Below are 22361 nucleotides of genomic sequence, written 5' to 3'. Positions count from 1 at the left end.
AATAGATTGTGAAAATAACTATCAAACGATATTTATACCTGACCGTTAATAATTTATTAACTGAACAAACAAAAAATGTATTCGAAAATATTGTTCTTGAATTTGATTGGAGCATTATTGATGATAATGGCCATTCATTGTGATATACCGGATCCGATGGAAGGATTTAAACCAGTGGATTTAAATGATACTACAGCGAAAAATGCATTGGAAAAAGCGTTGAAAAATGTGGAACAACAAATGAATGAAAATATAAATTCAACTCATCTTTATCGAGTCAAAGACATTGAACATGCTCATTCGAAACAAAACATTGCATATAAAGTTGTATTTTTATTTGGTGAAACGAAATGTAAGAAAACTGATATCGATCATATTGATTCCTGTGAATTTATCACTGGCCAGAATAAAGATTGTGGTGCTGATATTCGACAAATGTCGCATGATAGTTGGGGATTGGCTGAATTTATATGTTTACAAAAATGAATTTGATTATTTCCAGAATAATCAAATTATAAGTTTGTTTCATTTTTTTACAATTGATTATCACAAAAAATATTCATGAATATACCAGGTAAACAACAATAACATAATTTTTTAATTTGTTTTTTTTTGAAAATAAAATGTCAAAATGAAACAAACAACAATATCAAAACCGTAACAATTAAAATTCTCAAATCGTTTGAATGAAAAAAATTGACATTCAAAACAAAAACGCTCATTTATTAAACAAATAACAAAAACGATATTAAAATGATAAATGTCAAATTGTGAAATGTATATAAATAGATTGTCAATACCTATCACACATATTATTCATTTCTGAACATAAATAATCGATTGATTGAAAGAAAAACCAAACGAAATGTATTCAAAAATATTGTTCTTGAATTGTATGGCAGCATCATTGATGATAATGGCCATTCATTGTGATGTAACATCTGTACCGAATGCATTTAAACCTTTGGATGTAAATGATCCTGAGTTGAATAATGCATTGAAAAAAGTGGAACCACAAATGAATGAAAAAATGAATTCAACTCATCTTTATCGAATTGAAGAAATTGATGCTGCTCAAAAAGAATCACTTGACGGTATTACATATAAAGTTTTGTTTTCATACGGTGAAACTGAATGTAACAAAACTGATATCGATCGTATTGATTCCTGTAAATTTATTGATCATTATGTACATTGTGGTGCTGATATTCAACAAAAACCAAATGATAAATGGAAATTGGTCGAATTTTTTTGTCTGTAAAATCAATGTGATTTTTTTTCATATTATAATTTCAACAAAAAAAAATAATAAAATGTCATAAATGAAGTATCATAATGATGTAATAATAAAAATTGAAACCAAATTGATTAATAAAAACAAATGACATTTAAACAAAAAAGGTTTATTATGCAAATAACCAAAATGATAAATAAAAGATAAAATGTCAGATAAAATTCAAGCATAATGCATATAAATAGATTGCAAATATCTATTAGACATTGTTATTACTACCTGGCGATTAATAACGGCAAATTATTGATTGATTTGAACAAAAAAACGACCAAAATGTATTCAAAAATATTGTTATTGAATTTTATTACAGCATCATTAATGATAATGGCTGTTTATTGTCATCCACCATCTTTGAAGCATGGATTTCATTCAGTCGGTGTAAATGATCGAAGAATGATTGAAGCATTGAGAAATGCAGAACAACAAATGAATGACAGAATAGATTCACCTAATCTTTTTCGTGTTCAAACAATTGATTCTGCTTTCATAATGGAAGACGTTGGATTTGAATCTTCATTTTTATATGGTGAAACTGAATGTAACAAAACTGATATCGATCATATTGATTCCTGTAAATTTACTGGCCATCAAATACATTGTCATGCCGAAATTCGGAAATGGTATGGAAAAAATAAAAATACGTATGAATTGGAATCATTCGATTGTTTTCAACATTAAAATGGTTTTCAATCAATTTGTTTCAATCAATTACTAAAGTTTTTTTTAAAGATTAAATTAATAAAATTATTGATTGTATTTTAATATTAAAATTGTAAAACATAATTTCATAAATGAAGTATCATATTGATGATAACATTGTAATAACAAAAAAAATGAAACCAAATTAATTAATATAAAAACAAATGGCATTTAAACAAAAAAAGGTTTATTCTGCAAAAAAGGTATATAAATAGATTGTGAATAACTATTAGATGATGTTATTATTACCTGGCAATAAATAACGACAAATTATTGATTGATTTGAACCAAACAAACGAAATGTATTTGAAAATATTGTTTTTGAATTTGATTGCATCATCATTGATGATAATGACTATTGATTGTGATATAACATCTTTAAAGCAAGGATTTCAACCAGTGGATGTAAATGATCGAAGAATAATTAATGTATTGAATAATGTGGAACCACAAATGAATGACAGAATAGATTCAACTAATCTTTTTCGAGTTGAAACAATTCAATCTGCTGAGATGATTGAAGATGGCCAACATAATCAAATTCGATGTTCAATTTTATACGGTGAAACTGAATGTAACAAAACTGAAATCTATCATATTTATACCTGTAAATTTACTGGTCATCATATACGTTGTAATGTTCATATTATGAATTGGCGCAGGGATATATTGGAACATTTCGATTGTTATCAACATTAAAAATTTCTAAATCAATTTGACAATCTGTGTGTTTGACATTTAAACAAAACAAGTTTATTCTGCAAAATAATCACTAATAAAATGATAAAATGTTAAAGCCAAAATAAAATATATGTGATGAAGAAGCATAATCAGTGGCGAAATTGAATTATTAGTTCCTATTTTGTTCAAACTAAATTTATTTTGTTTTGTTCTAAAAACTATTCATTCCATTCGATTGTTAAGAGCCAACAAGTAACAAACTATTAAATTTATTTGAAAAAAAAACGTATTTCACGTGTACTTTGATTGATTGAACGAATAAACAAAACAAAAGACCAGAAAAAATGTATTCGAAAATATTGTTCTGGAATTTTATGGCAGCATCATTAATGATAATGGCAATATATTTTGATATAACATTTGGATATGAATGGATATTTATTGCTGAAAATGATCCAAGTTTTCGAAAAGCATTGGCAAATCTGGAATCGAGCATGAGTGACGCAATAAATTCAACAAATATTTATCGAATTAAAGAACCTTTTACGGCTAAACTAAAACTATTAAATGGTGGTTCTTTATATAAAACTGTATTAATAATGGCTGAAACGGACTGTAAAAAAGCTGATATCAAAAAAATCAATAATATTAATTCTTGTCAATTAACCGACGGTAGATTAATTTGTGATGCTGAAATGTATGTACATAGACGTAAATATAAATTGGAAAAAATTTCTTGTGGCTAAAATTTTCTTTACTTTTCATTTTCATTTTTTTTCAAATAAAATTTCATTGATTTTACCAATGGAAGAAAAAAAATTATTATTTTGTAAATACCATGTTGAGCCGTTTATAAATATAATGAAACAAATTTTTATAAATTATCATCATCATTATTATTATTGTTTGTTTGAATTGATTTCTTGATTGACATTTAAACATCTATTATTACCCTGAAAATAACAAAAAAAATGTCAGTTGTAAAAATAAAGTATGAAAAGACTATATAAATAAAGAGAGATTAATGAAAATCAATTCATTTAAAAACATAACATAGTTATTACAACGACGATTATTTAAACCTGAAGATTTATTTTTAAAAAGCGATTTTTTGATTGATTTGAACCGAACAAACAAAATGTATTCGAAAATATTGTTCTGGAATTTTATGGCAGCATCATTGATGATAATGGCCATCTGTTTTGATGTAACATTTGGCACTGGTGAATGGTACCCTATAGATGTGAATAATACAGAATTTCGAGACACATTGAAAAAAGTGGAAAAACAAATGGCTAAAAAAATTAATTCAACTAATGTTTATCGTATAAGAGAACCTAAATCTGCTCAATCACAATTAGTTGCAGGCATGAACTATAAAACTAAGTTAGAAATGGGTGAAACTAATTGTAAAAAAGCTGATATCGATCAAATCGATGATATTGATTCCTGTCCATTTCTTGGTATTGACCATGATCTAAATTGTCATGCTCAAATTTATAGACTTCTTAATGATAGTTGTGAATTGACTGAATTTCAATGTGACCAAAATTAATTACATTGTATTTTCTTTTCTTTTCAATTTGAAATCTAATAAAACTAATGATATTAATAATTTTGAAATTTGACAGAATAATATTTTATATTTCCTAGTTTAATCAATGCATTTTGATTGATTTTTTTAGGTTTTCATCATTAATTCGTGAATATAATAATTATCTCCACACTTATTGATGACGATAATTATTACAACATCAAAACCATAACAAACAAACAAACAAAAAACTCAAAAATTCAAATCAAATCAATCGATAAAATTGATTACACCGCTAATTTAAAAGAAAAACACATTTATTCTGCAAATAACAAATGTCAAAGATAAAGCCAAAAAATGAATGTATATAAATTGGCTGTAGATACCTTATGATAATAAAAATGATAAAATGTCAGGTGTAAAATAAAGCCAATGTTTGAAAAGACTATATAAATAAATAGAGATTAATGAAAATCAATTCATTTAAAAACATAACATACTTATTATACAACAATTTATCGATTAATTGAACGAAAAAATGTATTCGAAAATATTGTTCTGGAATTTTATGACATCATCGTTGATGATAATGGCCATCTATTTTGATGTAACATTTGGTGATGATGGTGAATGGGAACCTATAGATGTGAATAATACAGAATTTCGAGACACATTGAAAAAAGTGGAAAAACAAATGGCTAAAAAAATTAATTCAACTAATGTTTTTCGCATAATAGAAGCTGAATCTGCTCAATCACAATTAGTTGATGGCACTAATTATAAAACTGAATTAATATTGAGTGAAACTGAATGTAAAAAAGCTGATATCGATCGAATCGATGATATTGATTCCTGTCCATTGCTTGGCGTTGAGCATGATATACAGATTGATATGTATTGTCATGCTGAAATGTATAGACATCTTGATAATAGTTGCGAATTGACTGAATTTCAATGTGCCTAAAAGTAATTACATTGTATTTTCTTTTCCTTTCAATTTGAAATCAAATAAAACTAATGATATTAATAATTTTGAAATTTGACAGAATAATATTTTATATTTCCTAATTTAATCATTGCATTTTGATTTATTTATTTATTATTTTTTTTTGTTTTCATCATTACTTCGTGAATATAATAATCATCTCCACACTTATTGATGACGACTAACAACAACATCAAAACCGTAACGAAACAAACAAACAAAAAACTCAAAAATTCAAATCAAATTAATCGATAAAATTGATATTTAAAGAAAAAACACATTTATTCTGCAAATAACAAATGTCAAAGATAAAGCCAAAAAATGGATGTATATAAATTGGCTGTAGATACCTTATGATAATAAAAATGATAAAATGTCAGGTGTAAAATAAAGCCAATGTTTGGAAAGACTATATAAATAAATAGATAGATCAATTCGTTTAAAAACATAACATAGTTATTATACAACGACGATTATTTATACCTGAAGATTAATTTTAAAAAAGCGATTTTTTGATTGATTTGAACCGAACAAACAAAATGTATTCGAAAATATTGTTTTTGAATTTTATTACAGCATCATTGATGATAATGATAATCAATTTTGATGTAACACTTGTGTTTGGTTCTTTGGAACATATAGATGTAGAAAATCCAGAATTTCGAGAAGCATTGAGACAAATGGAAAAACAAATGGCTGAAAAAATTGAATCGAATCTTATTTATCGAGTCCTAAAAGTTGATTCTGCTAAATCACAAAGGGTTAAAAACACTTTATATAAAACTAAATTAATAATGGGTGAAACCCCATGTAAAAAAACTGATATTGATCATATTAATATTGATTCCTGTTTATTTACTGGTAATCAATTATATTGTGGTGCTGAAATTTATAAACAGTTCAATGCTGGTTATACATTGCAAAAATTTCAATGTATCTATTAATCGAGTATCTTTTTTTCATTAATTTGTCATTTTCATTTTTTTCAAATAAAATTTTATATTGCTAAAATAAAAAAAATAAAAATAAAAATTGTTCATTTCATCGATTGGTTTATTATCCATTTTTGATGTTTATATGTTGAAATTATTGACATTAAAACATCTACTCTGAAAAAAACAATAATTAAAATGATAAAATGTCAGATAATGTTTGGAAAGACAATATATAATGAATGAGCCGATTTTGTAAATCAATTCATTTTGAAAAACATAACAAACTTATTACCAACGACGATTATTATTTATACCTACAAAAATGCATTCGAAAATATTGTTTACAAATTTAATGGCAACATCATTGATGATAATAATGGCCATCTATTTTGATGTAACATTTGCTGATTCATCGAATGAATTTAAATCAGTAGATTTAAGAGATGCAACATTTCGAAAAATATTGAAACAAATTGAACCACAAATTACTGAAAAATTAAATTCAACTAATGTTTATCTTCTTGAAACTCCAATATCGGTTCAAATGAAAAGTGGATCAAAAACTAGTTATAAAACAACAATAATAATTGGTGAAACGGATTGTAAAAAAGATAAAAATCAACAAATTGATCAATGTCAACTTAATGGTAAAAGTCATTCCGAATGTAAAGCTGAAATTGATTCGAATGATGGACAAAAAAATTCTTACAAGTTAACGAAATTAAATTGTAAAAAAATGACTTGATAATTTTTTTTTCTTTTATTTATTATTTTCAAACAAAAAAAATCTATTTTAACAGAAGATTTTAAAAGAATTTAAATTGATATAAATAAAGACATCCAGGTAGACAACAAACAAAATTTGACAAAAACATTGTTATTATTATTGAAAATTTGTTACAAGTTGTCAACAACAACAAAATAGTTTCTTTTTGTTGTTGTTGTTCCTGATTATATTTGTCAAAGAAAAAATGAATAAAATAAAGTTTTGTTTCATTGCCCACCACCATTGAAATATTTATTGGTTGATTTATTTATGAAAAGAAAAAAAAATTTTGAAACGATAAGAAAATTCAATTGAAAATTGAATTTGTCAACCTTTTTTACATTTTTGGCCTGAAAAAAAGGTGACAAATTTTTTTTCTTTTCAAACAAACAAAAACAACAACAAATAAATAAATGATTTACCTGACAAATCGAATCAAATCAAAAAAAAAATTGACAGCTTAAACAATGGGGAAACAATAATAATAATATTTTCTGTTTCGTTTTGTTTGGATTCTATTGGATTACAATGGATGGTTTCCTCTTTCCAAAAAACAATTCTTTATATTACTTTTAATAGGTTGTATAATTTTTTTGATTTGGATTCTGTGCTTTCTTCAAACGAATAATGATAATTTGATAAATATTTTCTCCCGCTTCTCAAAAAGACAGACACAGAAACAGAAAAATCGATTCATCATTTTTTTTGGTTACTGAGTTGTTTTCATTTTTCACTTGTTTTTCTTTTGTCATTGTTGTTTGTTTCTGTGGTCCGTGTGTAATTTTCTCTAAAGAAAAGAGATAACAACAACAATCATAACAATTTACAATTTGGAATTGGAATTTTCTGTTTCTGGGCAATTTTAGTGAGTGAGTGAAAGACCTAAGAAAATCATCATCATTATTATCATCATCGAATGTTTGACCTATTGTTTGATCACTATATTTACTGCTAATAAAGTCACACACAAACACACATAGAGACAAACAAATCAATGCAACACCTCATCCATTATCTCACATTTGTATTCTTTGACAACAACAACAACACGATTTTCAATATATAAATCTAATAAAGAAATTTGATCAATCTAGACAACAAGGTCGATATTTCATGTTTGCCTGCCACACACAGGTGAATTAACATCCAAACATCATCAACAAGATGAAGAATTTCGAGAAAAAAAATTTCATTCAGGATACATACCCTGGATAGATCAGAGAAGGTCAAAAGAAAATGTATTGAATTTTCGTTGTTGTTGTTGTATGGAGACATACTTTTTTATTCTAAATGAAAATTATTATTATCCATCATCATTCAACGATGATGATGATTTAAATTTGTTAATAATGTTATTTACCATAGGTCAAACACACACACACACATACCATGGTTTAATTTCAATTGATCTTTTGATGATAATAACAATCATTATCATTATCATCAAATTGAAAGGTAAAAGGTCAAAGATATTTTTTTTCTATCTAGGTAAGCAAAAAAAAAATGTCTTCATTTTAAAACCGGAAAAAGGTCAACAAGTGTTATAAATAAAACAAAACAAACAACAACAACCGAACCGAGAATCATCATCATCATCAAACTCAAGATTTTTGAATTTTTTTTTACAAAAATTTGTATTTTTTGAGTTTTTTTTCATCAACATAAGTGTTTGCAATGATAATCAGATCGATTATCAGTTTACAAATAGCAGAAAAAATGTTTTTGTTTTTCATTGATAAAAATAAATTTCAAGATTCATGAGTGGTATCGTGAGAGTTTTTTTCATTGATATTTGAAAATGAGAAAAAAAAGGATGATGATTACTGTTGAACTTGGACATCATTTTCCAGACAAAAATTGTAAATAAAATGAATATAAAATTAAGACATTTTTTATCGCAATAAAATAACCGTTTATTACAAATTACATCATTATCATTACGTGTGTCATTAATGTTTGTTTTGTTTGTTTTGCTGCTGTTGTTAAAATCATTAATCATTCTGAAATGTCGTAAATGTTCTAGTTTTGTTTTGAATTTGATAATAATGATTATTCACCAAAAAACCAACAAGCAACAAAGTGATCATTTCGGTTGGCTGATTATTTGGCGCCATTGATTGACCAAAAAAAAACGTTTGACAATTTTACAAAACACCAAAATGATCTTTCTGATGATGGTTAATGTGGCAATTGTAGTTGTCGAAACGGAAATCAAAATGTCTACAAAATGTTGACAGCAGCAGTAGAAAAAAAACAAGGAAAAATGTCTCCCAGGATAGAATCTCACACACAGGACAAAAACACAGCACAGTAGTGATTTTGTTTCTGTGTGTATCGCTTATCGAAAATAAAAAATCTGTAGACAAAAATGAATTATAATTGAAGGTTTAATAATAATAATAATAATTTTATTTTTCAAAAGAACCTCTAGAACTAGTATTTTACACTAGAGGTTATATATCTAAGCAGGTTATAAAAAAATACAATTAATTGAAGGTTTAACAAACATCTTTTACCAATATGCAATTAAAACATCATCAGTTTTTGTGGTTACCAATTTAAATTATAGGCTTTTTAACAACAACAACAAAACAATCCAAAATGATCATTTGAAAAATATTATGACAAAATGTTGGTCAAACACTAACCATGAGAATTGAAAATTGTGTTTTTGATTTTTTTTCGGTTCTCTCTCCATATATATGCCTGATTTGCCATCTATCATTCAAATTTGTAAAGAAATTTTTCTTTTAATAATTTTTTCGAAAAATAACAACAAAAAAAGAAAAAGATAAAAAGATTGATCAATTAATATATGAATGACAGAAATTGAAACAGACATCAGCAGAGACAAATGTCAACACTATTGTCGTTTATAATGATGAACGTTGCTGTTCCAAGATTGTTGTTGTTGTTGCTGCTGCTTTACCCACTCATATAACCGGTACTGTTTTATTATTATCACAATGTAAATCCAACAATCCATAATAATCTTCCCAAGGAATCGTCCACATTTGTACTTCACATTCTGGATAATTGATGCCCACTAAAATCTTACAATTTTGAATATTTTTAATTTCAGATTTGTTACAATTAGTTTCACCAATTGCTATGGTTGCATTATATTTAACTCCGCCAACTTCTTGATATTGAGCTTTTATAGCCACTACAATTCGATAAAGATGTGTTCGATTCATTCGATCATTTAATTGTGGTTCAATTTTATGCAATGTTTCATTAAACAATTTATCACTGACATTCAATGGATGCCATCCGCCAAGAATCGTATCACGAGGATCAGTAGTATTAGTATCATTTTTGGCCTGAATGATGGTCAAAATTATAGCTAAATAAATGGAAAAAAACAATAATATTTTTGAATACATTGTTCGTTGATTGTTTGATTGATTAGTTGATTGAATCAATGTCGTTATCGTTATCTGTTGGCAAATATGTTTTAATATTGTGGATATCCTTCTATTTATATAGGATTTAGTTTAAAATTCATTTTCCTTTGACATTTAGTTCAACATTGTAAGGTAAATGTCAATTTTTTTCAAAATAGTGCCTGATATTTAATCAAAAGGTACTTGATTGATGTTTTTCTTTTCGTTGAAAATGTCAATAAAAATTATTATTCTTGGCAACCAACATTCCATTCTTGAATCACCGAAATTCGAAAAAATCATTTGTTTTTTTTTGTTTTATTTGGTTGTTCTCTTATATGCCTGATTTGCCATCTATCAGTCAAATTTGTAAGGAAAATAATTTTTTTTAATTTCTTTCGATAAATGACAACAAAAGAAGTAAAAGATTTAATTATAATTTATTTATTCATAATTTAAAACACACAAAATTGGAAAGACGATTGTTATTTACTTTGTTGTCAAATCTGTCGTATTGTCACAATGTAATTCCATTAAACGATAAAAACTAACCCAAGGTTGAATCCAAATCAAGGCATAACATTCAATAAACTTAATGCCTTCCAAAAACTTACAATTTAAAATATTGTCGATATCCGATTTTGTGCAATTAGTTCCACCCATTGCTAATGTTGTATCATATAAAGTGCCGGCAACAAGTTGATATTGAGCTTTTATTGGAATTTGAATTCGAAAAAGATGTGTTGAATTTATTTGTTCACTTATTTGTGGTTCAACTTCTACCAATGTTCTTCTTAACATTGGATCATCAGCATTCAAAGGTTGCCATCCTCCACAAATTGAAAAATTTCTAATATTAGTATTAGTATCATTTTTGGCCTGAATGATGGCTAAAATTAGAGCTAAATAAATGGAAAAATACAATAATATTTTTGTATACATTAGTTGATTGTTTGATTGATTTGTTGATTGAATCAATGTTGTTATAGCTATCTGAGTAAATATATTTCAATATTTTGGATATCCTTTATTTATATGAGATTTAGTTGTAATTCAATTTTATTTTCCTATGACATTTTAGTTCAACATTGTAAGGTAAATATCAATTTCTTCAAAAATAGTATATGATATTTATTTTCAGATTAATCAACCTGATCGATTACAAGGTAGATTAATATTTTTGGTTTGTTTGTTTGAAAGTGTCATTTCAAACAAAAAAGAATGAAAAGAATTTCAATTCTTTAAAAAGAAATTTTAACGAATTGTACGCCATCTATTGTTAACTTTTGCAAATAATTTAACTTTTTTTTGTTAAACTTTTACATCATTTAATGGATCAATTTGAACAAAACCAAAAAACAAAAACAAAATCCGATATTTCAATATGTTTATTTGAATACTGATAATAATATAAGAGAAAGATGATAAAAATGGTAATAATAATAATAATGATAAAAATATATAATTATCATTAGACAGTATATTAGACAGAATTTGTATTACTCTTTATTTTTGATTTAATCTTGTTACATTCTATATATCTTAATTTGAATTTTTCTGTCATAACGTTGCCATGAATCATAGCATTACATAGATACTCTACACCATCACTCAAACATTTATTGGGATCTATTACTGTATTTTCACAAGATGTTTTTGCAATTATGAATTCAGATTTAATCGTAATATGTGTTTCGTCATCGTATTTTATTTCAGCAGATTTTGCTCGGATAAATCGAAATATTAGGTTATAACCCATATGTTTGCCAAATTCTCGTTGAAATTTTCTCATTATCCATCTAAAATAAGGATCCCATACGTCTACTTTTTCAAATTTTTTTTCACTACAATCAATTTCAATTATCATTGTCATCAGTGACATAATCATAATGCCGAATAATACTTTTGAATGCATTTTTTCAATCAAATACCAATCGAGTCTTTTAGTTTTTATGGACAAACAAACAAGTAAACGCAATAAATATATTACCAATATAACTGTATTCAATAAACACGTTTCAATCAAAAAATAAAATTAACAAAAAGCATAGAAAGCTTAATTTATATAATGGTCAACAGTGTTATTCGACAACAAGCATCAATATTTCATTCTCGAACCTTACCACCGAATTCACCACCATAATTGGAAATAATTAGTTCGATTTGCAAATTGATAGCAAGTTACAAGGTGTTCTTTCAATTATAAATCTACTTTTAATCATAATCTTTTTTTTATCAGTTTGCATTTCAGCATATTCGGCACTTAAAAATCGATAAAGTTTGCTTGAATTCAATTGATTAAATTGTTGTTATTAAAATGTAAAAAATCAAAAGCAAAAAAACAATTTTTAATTTTTTTTTAATTTTAATTTCAAGAACAAGAAAATTTAAGAATTTTTTATTTATTTTTTTTGGTAAAAAATTGACAATATTGAAAAGAAACAAAAATATCAATTTTTAGGAAATAAGAAAGAGAAAAAATCAAATATCATATTCACTTTTTTCTTTTTCTTTACAATCAATTTGTTGAAATTTATAAATACGTTTTGATTTTTGTACAATAATTTTTGCATTACAAAAAAGAGTTGTTGGGCTAGCAATTTTACAATTTTCAATACGTTTCAATTGACAACGATCACAACTAGTTTCACCGGCTTCAAATACAACATTATAATGATTAGTATTGCCAACAGTACGCATTTCAAGTGATCTTGGTGGCAAAATTCGAAATATATTTTTTCTTTTTAAAAAAATATTAAATTGTGGTTCAATTTTCATTCTAACTTGATGAAATGCTTCATCACTTGATGGCAATTTTTCATATCCAGTATCTTCTTGACAATAATAATAATTTGGTAATATGGTTATCATCAAAACCATAATAATGTTCAACGATAATTTTGAATACATTTTTTTTTGTTACAACCGAATTTCAAACAATAAGTTTTAGCGATGTCAAGATTAAAGCTTTGGGATGATATTAAATGATAACGAGAACAACAACAAAAATGAATAATGAAACTTTTTTTTGTTCAAGTATAAAATTCTTGATTTATATAATGGTCAAACATGTGTGTGTGTGTGTGTGTTGGTTGTTATAATTCGACAATCAACATTCCATTCTCGAACTTTACCTAATCTACCACTAATTCCATAATAATTAGTTCCATTTTACCAATTAAAGATCAGTGTTTATAAAAATTTGTTATTTGAACGCGATAATACTAGATGGCGCAGCAAATATCATTTTGATTTTATTTTAAAATAAAAAAAAAATATTCATTTTGTAACGAAAAATAAAAAAGTTTTATAATTTATTCATCTGATTTATTTACATCATCATCATCGGTTGTTGCTGTTTGAAAAAATAAGCTTATTTGACAATCGATTCAGGTAAATTCAATGACAACAACAACAACAAAATTAGAACACAATTGAATAACTACCATTGAAACAATATGTTTAAAAAACTATACGAACAATAATGTTAACAACATAATCATATTGTTGTTGTTGTTTTTGTTATTGTATCATATCGATTGTTTTGATCCAAAAACCAAAGCTGAAAATAAAACCATGTTACGTTGCTCGACTTTTGCCTTTAGGGGTCCTTGTTATACAGGCTTGTTTGTTTTCGTTTGGTTTCAATTCAATTCAAAAACCGAAAAAAAAAAATAAAAACATTATTCTTTCCGATGTTTTCCTCTTCTGTTTGACAAATGAATAAAAATATTTTGCTGCTGCTGATTGAATACAATTGGTAAATGGGAAACGCGTGATCTATTGATCATTTTGGATTGATCACTCCTACCAGTGAATTGAAAAGATCTTTAAAACCATTAATTTCAAGTGCTGCTGTTGCTGCTGGTAGATTGTTCAATTTTTTTCCTTCCTATTTTCCTTTTTTCGTTTGATTTGGTGACAATAATAATAATAATAATATTTTTTTTTTTGTATTGTGCGCGTACCGAACCACACAATAAAAACCAATTGACATGGATCGATTGTATTTTTAGTTAGTTAGTTTAGTTTCGTTTGTATTTTTTTTTCGGAAACTGAGCAAGGGCAATTGATCAAATCGGCTTTATGAACATTATTTCATTTCGTTTCAATTGAATTGAAAATAACACATGTTTTTTCGTTTGTTCGCTATATGGATTCTATCTATTGTCATCCGATTTTGTTGTCGTTGTTGTTGTTATTTTGTTGGAGTAAATTATGAGCTTTAAAGCTTAGCCAGGGTAATGTTTTTCTGGTGATTTTTTATATTGTTGTTGTTGTTGTTGTTACTATGTTTGTTTGTTTGAATAACAAAAACAACAACAACGATAATAATGATACAAACAAACAAACACAATAAGAAAAACGGTAGTAAGTAGTTTGTCTATTGCTCAATGGTTTTTTTCTTTTATTTTCAAATTCAGATTTATTCTAAATAAAGTGATCAACTAGGCAAAAAAAATTTCTGAATAGAATAAACACACATATAAGAGGATCATTGATTACAAAGAGATATTTATTTGTTTGTTTCTGTTTCTGATTGAGATATAATTCACATGTTGGTAATGATATAGGTGAATGAATGAATGGTTGTTGGTCAATAACGACAATTGACAACATTTTTATGTATTGAACATTTGTCAAATACACACACACAAAAAAACATCTTGATTTCCATACTAACTAAAGAAAATCAATCATTTTTTTGTTATTTAGTTGAATTGGAAAATTGATCATTCGAATCGAATCGAATCGAATTTGGAAACAAAAAATTTTCTTCAAGTTACAAAAAATTCTATTTGTTTGTCGAAACAAATAAAATTATCCAGAACAAACAAACAAAATTGTTTTCAAACAAATGAGAGAGGCGTGTATGAAAATAACATTTTTTCAACAAAAAAGAAAATAACAACCTTCTTTGAAACATAACTAACCAAATCAAACATTTATCATCAATGAATATATCAATTGAAATCATTTTCCTTCCTTTTTTTTACAAAAAAAACAACATTTACAATTTTGTTTTTCTCATTTGTTTTTTTCATTCACAAAACAACTTCAGTGGATAATTAATGGAATTTTTAACAGTAAACCAAAATCAGTAGTAAATATAAAAAACACAGCAAAAATTTTCGATTATCATCAACAACACGATGTTGTCTGATCGATACCACATATCATTCATCAAAATGTTTTTTCCATCATCATCATCATCATTCATATCTCAAATAAAAAGGATTTGTTACAGTTTTTTGCTTTGATTTAGTTCGGTTATCCCATTATTATTACATCACACAAGCTACTGTGAACATAATTTATTTTTTGTTTTCATATTTTTCCATTCCCATCCCAAAAAAAATTGTTTTTTTGCTTGTTCTTGTTCAGCATCGCCTTTTTTCTTGTCCAACATTTTTGTTTTTTGTTACAAATTCATTCAAGTTTCCTTGTTCCACAAGATTTTTCTTCATTACATACAGAACATAGAAACATTTTGCTCTGAATGGTGGTCAGATTCATTTGACCGAAGTGAATTTGTACAATGATGACCATCATACAATGAACAAATCTTTGCAATCATTCATTAATATCCAGTGGTAATCATTATCATCATCATCAAAATAAATTATGGCAAACATGTTTATTATCTCGTAATCAAGAAGAATCTCAACAAAAAAAAATCAAGAAGGATGGAAACAAAACAAAATAATAAAAAACATGATCATTATAATTACAATTTTCACAAGTAAAAGAAAAATAAATGAAAAGATGATCAAAATGCGTGATTTCATTTCATTTTACATTTCTAATTGAAACCTGAATCTAATCATGAAATGAAATGAGAAATTCATTTTCATAATAATAACCACAACAACAAACGGTGAACAACAATAATGTTTGCCAAATGATCATCATCATTCATATATAATATCATAAAAAAACATTTGAAAAAAATGTTATATGATAATCATCATGATGATGATGAATTTCTTTTAGTAGCAGTTATAATAACCGCAAAATATTTTTCCAATTTAGATCGTGATTATCGTTTACAATGACTGAATGAAAATAAATATGTAACGATTTTATCAACATGAAAAAAATGTAAAGTAATTTTCGTTTCAATTCAAAATTTATTTTTTTTTTTTTTTTGAATTGAATTCGATTCGATATTGATGATGATTGTATGATGTGATAGTGATCGGTGCAATTTTCAAATAAATAACTGTAAAATACATTTGATTTTCGGTTGCAAAAACACACGATTTTTCTCCCATTTTTTTGTTGTTGTTGTTGATGAATTGCATTCAAGTCAAACAACAACAACAACAAAAATGATTTATCACTTTGCTTTAGTTTTGTTTTGTGTTTGCTTGAACTGTTTTCTTCGTCATTCGTTTATTCTTTTTGAAATTTAATGTAAAAAAATGAATGCATGCTTGAACGATTTAAAGAAGTTGTTTTTTTTTCTCATTTCTTTGGAAATGATATATATGCTCTCTTTTTTCTTTTTCTTTTTTTCTCATTTTCATCATCAACAATAACAAGAATTTTCTTTCTCCATTTCATCATCATCATCATTGTTGTTGTTGTTGTTTGCGAAAATTATAACTGAACAACAACAACAAAAATGAATAGATTTTTTTATGATTATGATCACCATCATCATTATCATCATTATAATAGAAATGTATATTTGTCGTGAATCAGAAAAGTTCTGAAAAAAATGAATAAATAACGCGCCCAATAAAAAAAACAATCATTACAATATATGATATTGCATGAAATTTGTATACGATAACAAACAACAATGTAAAGGAGGAATATCCACAACAAAAGAATGAATATCCACACCACACACACACATAAATAGAGATATGATAGGCTTCTTCATTCAGGATTTTCATTGTTATTCAAGTTAAAATCAGACAAGTTATTTAGTAGTATATAAGTAGTAGTGTGATTCAGCCCTATTTATGATCTATAAATGATGATGATAATATATCCTAAATCTTTTGATTTTCAGTTTAGTTTAGTTTATATAGATAGATATATTTGGTGGTAAATGATCATTATAATGATGATGATGATGATGATAAATAATGGATCATCATCGTTTGGGTCAGGCCTCAAAAAAAGAATTTTGTTATATTTTGGTAAGTTATTGTTTGAATGAAGCACGCCATTGCGTGACCGGTTGGTTGGTTATATCCCCCGGACCTTAATCATTCCATTTTGGACAAAAAAAAAGTTTCATTTCATTTTCTTTCTCTCTCTCTTTCCTCGATCGATATAATCATTATAGTTTTTATAGACCCGAAAAATCACAATCGAAAAAGTAATGTGATGAATCTACCAACCAAAAAACTAAACTAAAAATGATTTTCATCTCACGAATCTCTTATAGACTAGCCACTAACTAATGGAAAAATGTATTTTTGCTGTGAAGATATGAATTTAATGAATCATAAATGTGAAAATGTTTATCAAATAATCATCGAACATATTTAACTCGCAATAAAAAAGATTGAACAAGGATCGATCAAAAAAAAACGGAAATCACAGAGTGAGAATTGGCGAAAAACTAAACTAAATTGTGATATTGTGCTGAGATTGTTGTAATGAATGAAGTGAAAAAAAAACTAAAAACTATCAATGTTTTTTTCTCCAATGTTTTTTCTCAAAATGTTTTCGAAAAAGCAGGTGACTTGATTGATTAGCTTGGTAAAAAATGACAGTTTGTTTTTCTCTTACCTTTTTTTCAATTCTCCATTCTGTTTTTCTTTCTTTTCAAACCGTGCAGTTTTTTTTTCATACACAAACACAGATTCTTTTGGTTGTTTCAATTTTTTTTCTCACCACACTCAATCATCAATTATCTTTGTGGTGAAAAAAATGAAGTTTTTTCACTTTGGTCAAATTGATTAAATCAAAAAGATGATTAAAAACAACAAAATGTTTTTCAAATCTGTAAAAAAGTGATAAATAATTAGAATAGGAAAATTTGTTAAAAACTACTCCTTTTTTGCGCTTGTTTTCAATTCTCTCATCGCATCATCTCAATTTACAACACCATCATTTTCCATTTTTGTTTTGTCTATCCCTAGTAAGATACCGATAGAAATTGAGCCCAAAACAGATCAGATCAGTTACAATCAGTTTGAATATTTGAATGAATCATTGAATGGAAAATTGAGAAGCAATGCCGGTGGCGTATTCATCATCATCATCATTGTAAAAAGAAGAAGAATGATCTTGTAAATATAAATGTAAATCTCTATGTGTGGTTTTTGAAAGAAATTTGAGAAATGCAGATTTGGTTACAGTCAATGAATGAATGAAATGGAGCGACAACAAACAACAACAACAAAAACACCCTTTTTGTCCTTATGGCATTTTGTTTTGAATCAAATTTCTGCAAAGAAAATGATAAAAAAAATTTGTTTGCTCTCAATGATACAAATCTAAATAAAATTAATTAATTGGGAAAAATCTAATCATTAATTTATACATTGATTTAATTCAGATTAAAAATCATCAGACAAATTGCCCTAATAGTGACAAATCAGACAATTGAAAATCAAATCATTGCATTTATGAATATTATATGAAACAAAAATTTGTCGGCAAAAATTTCATTGAACATTTGATTATTCAGACAATGGCATGATCATCAAGTTGTCAATCAAATATGTCAGGAAAAAACACGTGATATTAATCACTGTTGTCGTCAATGATGCTAAAGAAATTAAGCCAAAACACTTATATAGGATACAACAATGATATTGGCAACTAAAATCAAATTCAACAAAAACATGCCAAAAGCCGAAATTAGACGACAAAAGAAATAAAGATTGGGTTATCATCATCATCGTTGACATCATTGTCGTCGTATTAATTATCATCAGACCGACATGATTTTCTCCTTTTTTTGCCATTATTTTTGTTTCTATTTCAAAACAAATGTCGTCATCGTCTACGACGACAACATAACTAAAAATGTGATCAACATTCGCATATCGAATATCGAGTTTTAATGATGATGAAAGCGATACCGAAATTGGAGATTTATTAGAAAATGAAAAGGAAAACTAAAAAAATCTTTGAATATTTCCTGGATCATGTTATAGTTGAATGATTAAAAATTAAAATATATTTTCTTCACCAACTACAACAAAATGGATCAAATTCGTACATAAAAAAAAACATAGCTATTGATTATGATGATAATGAACGGTAATTGTATACAAGCGACTTTACACACACATATATAAATGGATATGAATCAATTATCACTATGGATCATTATTTTTTTTACCAATTAAATTCATCATGTAAATCAATATGTTTCCAAAAGTGTGTAATTGAAAACCTTTTTTTTCTGCTGGTTTTGGATAAAAAAAAATCAGAAAAGTCACCTGAGAATGTAATAATTTACAACATTGAAAAACTGAAATTCGAGTAATGTTTTTTTTTGTTTGATTAGGGTTATACACAACAACAACAACCTTCATCGCTGAAATTCAATGATTCATTGTTATTCTGATCTGATTTTAATCTGTTGGAAATTGTCAAAATCAATCAAAATATATTTATAATAATAAAAATAGCGTGCGGGTTTGAAATTTTCAACATTTTCCGTGATGTTTTGCTTGATGATAACTCCGAGAAAAAACAGTAAACTTCATTCATTGAAATTTACTGTTTTTGACAAACGTTGTTGTCAACAACATTGTTGTATTTCATCATCATGACATTCACTTGTCAAAATATTTGTCATCAAAAAAAATTCAAATCAGACATTGCTTTCACACACTGGATAATAATAAAAAAAAATCTTTGATAATGATCATTATTGAGATTTTTTCTCTTTGTAACCATTTTTTTAAGATTCAATCAGACTAAAGTATAACAAAAGATGTTCAAAGATCGATCATCAATCGATTGCATTTGCATAAATTTTTCAGAAAAAGAGAAACATTGAAATGGATTTATGGTTGTTACCATCTGAGAAATGTTTCTTTTGAAAAGAAAATTTTCTTTATTTTCTTTCGATATTGTTTCGATTGAATTGCCAAAAATGGAAACGGAAAAACATATTGTTACAAAATTTTCAAAACAAAACAGAAAAAAACTCTATTGATTGATCATATCTCAGTATCTGCAGAGAGTGAATGAACAATCGAATCGATTGTTGTTCAATTGGCCAACGATTTCAAAAAAAAACTAAAAAGAAAAGAATTTGAAAAGAAAAAAAATCGATCAATCGGTAAGAGTCAAAATAGACATTACCATGAATACCAGGCTAATATTTTTTTGTTGTATAAAAATGTCAAATACAAGAATGTCAACAAGCTAACGCGCGCGCTTACATATATTTACCAAGGCAGAGAGAACAAGAGTCAATGGTTTTTATTCATACAAATCTTTGCAAAAGAAAAGAAAATGAAACAAGCAAAATGGACAACCAACTAGCAAAATGTTTTAAATCTTTTAAGTGGGTTACACAAAAGCAGATTGTGTTCTTTTGGATTTCTTTTTGTGTTTGTTCCAACAATAAAACAAGTAAAATGAACGGTTTTTTGTTGTTGTTTTGTAAATGTTTATGTGAGAAAAACAATGTAAACATTTTCTATTTATATGTCCGGTAATTCAATTCAAACAATTTTTTTTTGTTGGAAATTTTTCAGAAAGAATTTTGTTTTTTTGGTGAATCGATTGAAGAAACTTTTCCAAGAAAGTTTTTTCTCAAGAATGAATCAATCAAAACTTGATTATGAAAACATGAATAAATCAATTATCAATGGTTATCATCTTTATCACAAAAAATTTCCCTTCGTTGGATAAACAGTTTTTTTTGTTTCACGCTATTTAATAAATAAAAGTCGCAAGGATACACTTACTTACTTAGTTGAAAAAACCGAAAACACAGCACATTTGATTAACAAGCGCTAAATACTGAATGCAAAAACATCAAGATGATGATGATTTTCATCAAATTTCGAGCATATCAACAAATAGAGCAACAACTAATTTGATGCTCCAATTAGTTTGTTTTGGCCACCCTTAACCCACAGTTAGTCAGTATAGTTTAGTTTAGTTTGATGATGTTAATAATAATATGAATGTTTCTAATTTGTTTCGGAATTTTGTTTTTACAAAAACAAACAAAACACACCACACACAAGGCAAAGTGAGAAATTCTTTTTCTGGGATGAATTATAACACCATAATGATCGTTATTTAAAATTTCACATTTGAATAGTTTATACAAACAAAAAAAAGAATCAATCTTTTTTTCTTTTGTTCGATTCTATTAAAAACTAACAAGAAATAGATCTTCAAAGTGTCAGTGTGTGTGTGTGGTTAATAATAAAAGACGATGTGTGTGATCTGTTGTTTCTGTAAAGGGAAAACCAAAATTAAAATTAAATTTACAAGAAAAAAAAATTTAAAATTGATTGTTTGTTGATCTTTTCTCAACAAAAAAATCAGATCGGGTGTTTTAATTTTTGCGGGAATTTTTTCTCTTTTGTTTTTGTTTGTCTAAACTTTTTGGTTCAAAATCTCTTTTGGATTACTATTATATTAACATCACTTTTACATATGTACAATATTGAAATTTCATTCAATTTCTATAAAATAAATAAATAAAATCGTAAGAAATTTATCGACCACCAAAGTTGATAGAAAATTTTTCATTTAATGTTTTTGATTTTTGATATTGAAGCCAATTATGTTGTTGTTGTATATTTGATAATGATACCACACACGTGCAAACAACTAAACCAAACCAAATCAACCAAACATTATTTTCTGTTATACGATCCAAATGCAAAAAAAAATTTTAAATGAAATTCATATATAGAATCCAATGGGGAAAAAATTTCTGTTTCAAAAATACCGAAAATTGAATCAAACACATATGACATGAGTGTATTTGTTATGAAATTTTTGTGAAAATAGCCGACAAGTGTTTATCATTTGTAAAAAATTCATTTGCTTGCTTGTTTTTTTTCGTAATCATTTTTATAAACCATAACCAAAAAAAAAAAAAAAAAAAACAACAAAATTCTAATCGTA

General features: G+C 26.5%; 5 protein-coding genes across 5 annotated transcripts; 4 read left to right on the top strand and 1 right to left on the bottom strand.

The window, feature by feature from the left end:
* Nucleotides 1–744: 744 nt before the first annotated feature.
* LOC113796621 (kininogen-2-like) lies at nucleotides 745–2056 on the top strand. Its single transcript, XM_027346925.2, has one exon. It carries the CDS (start codon nucleotides 866–868, stop codon nucleotides 1259–1261), a length of 396 nt encoding a protein of 131 aa, XP_027202726.1. The 5' UTR covers nucleotides 745–865; the 3' UTR covers nucleotides 1262–2056.
* Nucleotides 2057–3695: 1639 nt separating this feature from the next.
* On the top strand, nucleotides 3696–4297 carry LOC142645957 (L-cystatin-like). The gene has a single exon (XM_075823770.1). It carries the CDS (start codon nucleotides 3813–3815, stop codon nucleotides 4227–4229), a length of 417 nt encoding a protein of 138 aa, XP_075679885.1. The 5' UTR covers nucleotides 3696–3812; the 3' UTR covers nucleotides 4230–4297.
* A 372-nt stretch (nucleotides 4298–4669) lies between these two features.
* On the top strand, nucleotides 4670–5174 carry LOC142645803 (uncharacterized). The gene has a single exon (XM_075823308.1). The coding sequence runs from the start codon at nucleotides 4747–4749 to the stop codon at nucleotides 5170–5172; it is 426 nt and encodes a 141-aa protein (XP_075679423.1). The 5' UTR covers nucleotides 4670–4746; the 3' UTR covers nucleotides 5173–5174.
* A 609-nt stretch (nucleotides 5175–5783) lies between these two features.
* LOC113796638 (uncharacterized) lies at nucleotides 5784–6137 on the top strand. The gene has a single exon (XM_027346944.2). It carries the CDS (start codon nucleotides 5784–5786, stop codon nucleotides 6135–6137), a length of 354 nt encoding a protein of 117 aa, XP_027202745.2.
* Nucleotides 6138–9618: 3481 nt separating this feature from the next.
* On the bottom strand, nucleotides 9619–10359 carry LOC113796639 (cystatin cpi-1-like). Its single transcript, XM_027346945.2, has one exon. The coding sequence runs from the start codon at nucleotides 10278–10280 to the stop codon at nucleotides 9828–9830; it is 453 nt and encodes a 150-aa protein (XP_027202746.2). The 5' UTR covers nucleotides 10281–10359; the 3' UTR covers nucleotides 9619–9827.
* Nucleotides 10360–22361: the final 12002 nt, after the last annotated feature.

The sequence above is a fragment of the Dermatophagoides pteronyssinus genome, unplaced genomic scaffold (genome assembly GCF_027571235.1).
Source record: "Dermatophagoides pteronyssinus isolate colony J.1.1.1.1 unplaced genomic scaffold, Derpt_VIB-CSIC_2022.12 sq0001, whole genome shotgun sequence".
Classification (NCBI taxonomy): Eukaryota; Metazoa; Arthropoda; class Arachnida; order Sarcoptiformes; family Pyroglyphidae; genus Dermatophagoides; species Dermatophagoides pteronyssinus.
Note: the sequence above shows the minus strand (reverse complement) of the source record. Positions and strands in the feature narration are given on the sequence as shown.

Bases quoted from the DNA above. Each gene is read 5' to 3' on its own strand.
- LOC113796621 (XM_027346925.2), top strand. From the start codon at position 866: ATGTATTCAAAAATATTGTTCTTGAATTGTATGGCAGCATCATTGATG.
- LOC142645957 (XM_075823770.1), top strand. From the start codon at position 3,813: ATGTATTCGAAAATATTGTTCTGGAATTTTATGGCAGCATCATTGATG.
- LOC142645803 (XM_075823308.1), top strand. From the start codon at position 4,747: ATGTATTCGAAAATATTGTTCTGGAATTTTATGACATCATCGTTGATG.
- LOC113796638 (XM_027346944.2), top strand. From the start codon at position 5,784: ATGATAATCAATTTTGATGTAACACTTGTGTTTGGTTCTTTGGAACAT.
- LOC113796639 (XM_027346945.2), bottom strand. From the start codon at position 10,280: ATGTATTCAAAAATATTATTGTTTTTTTCCATTTATTTAGCTATAATT.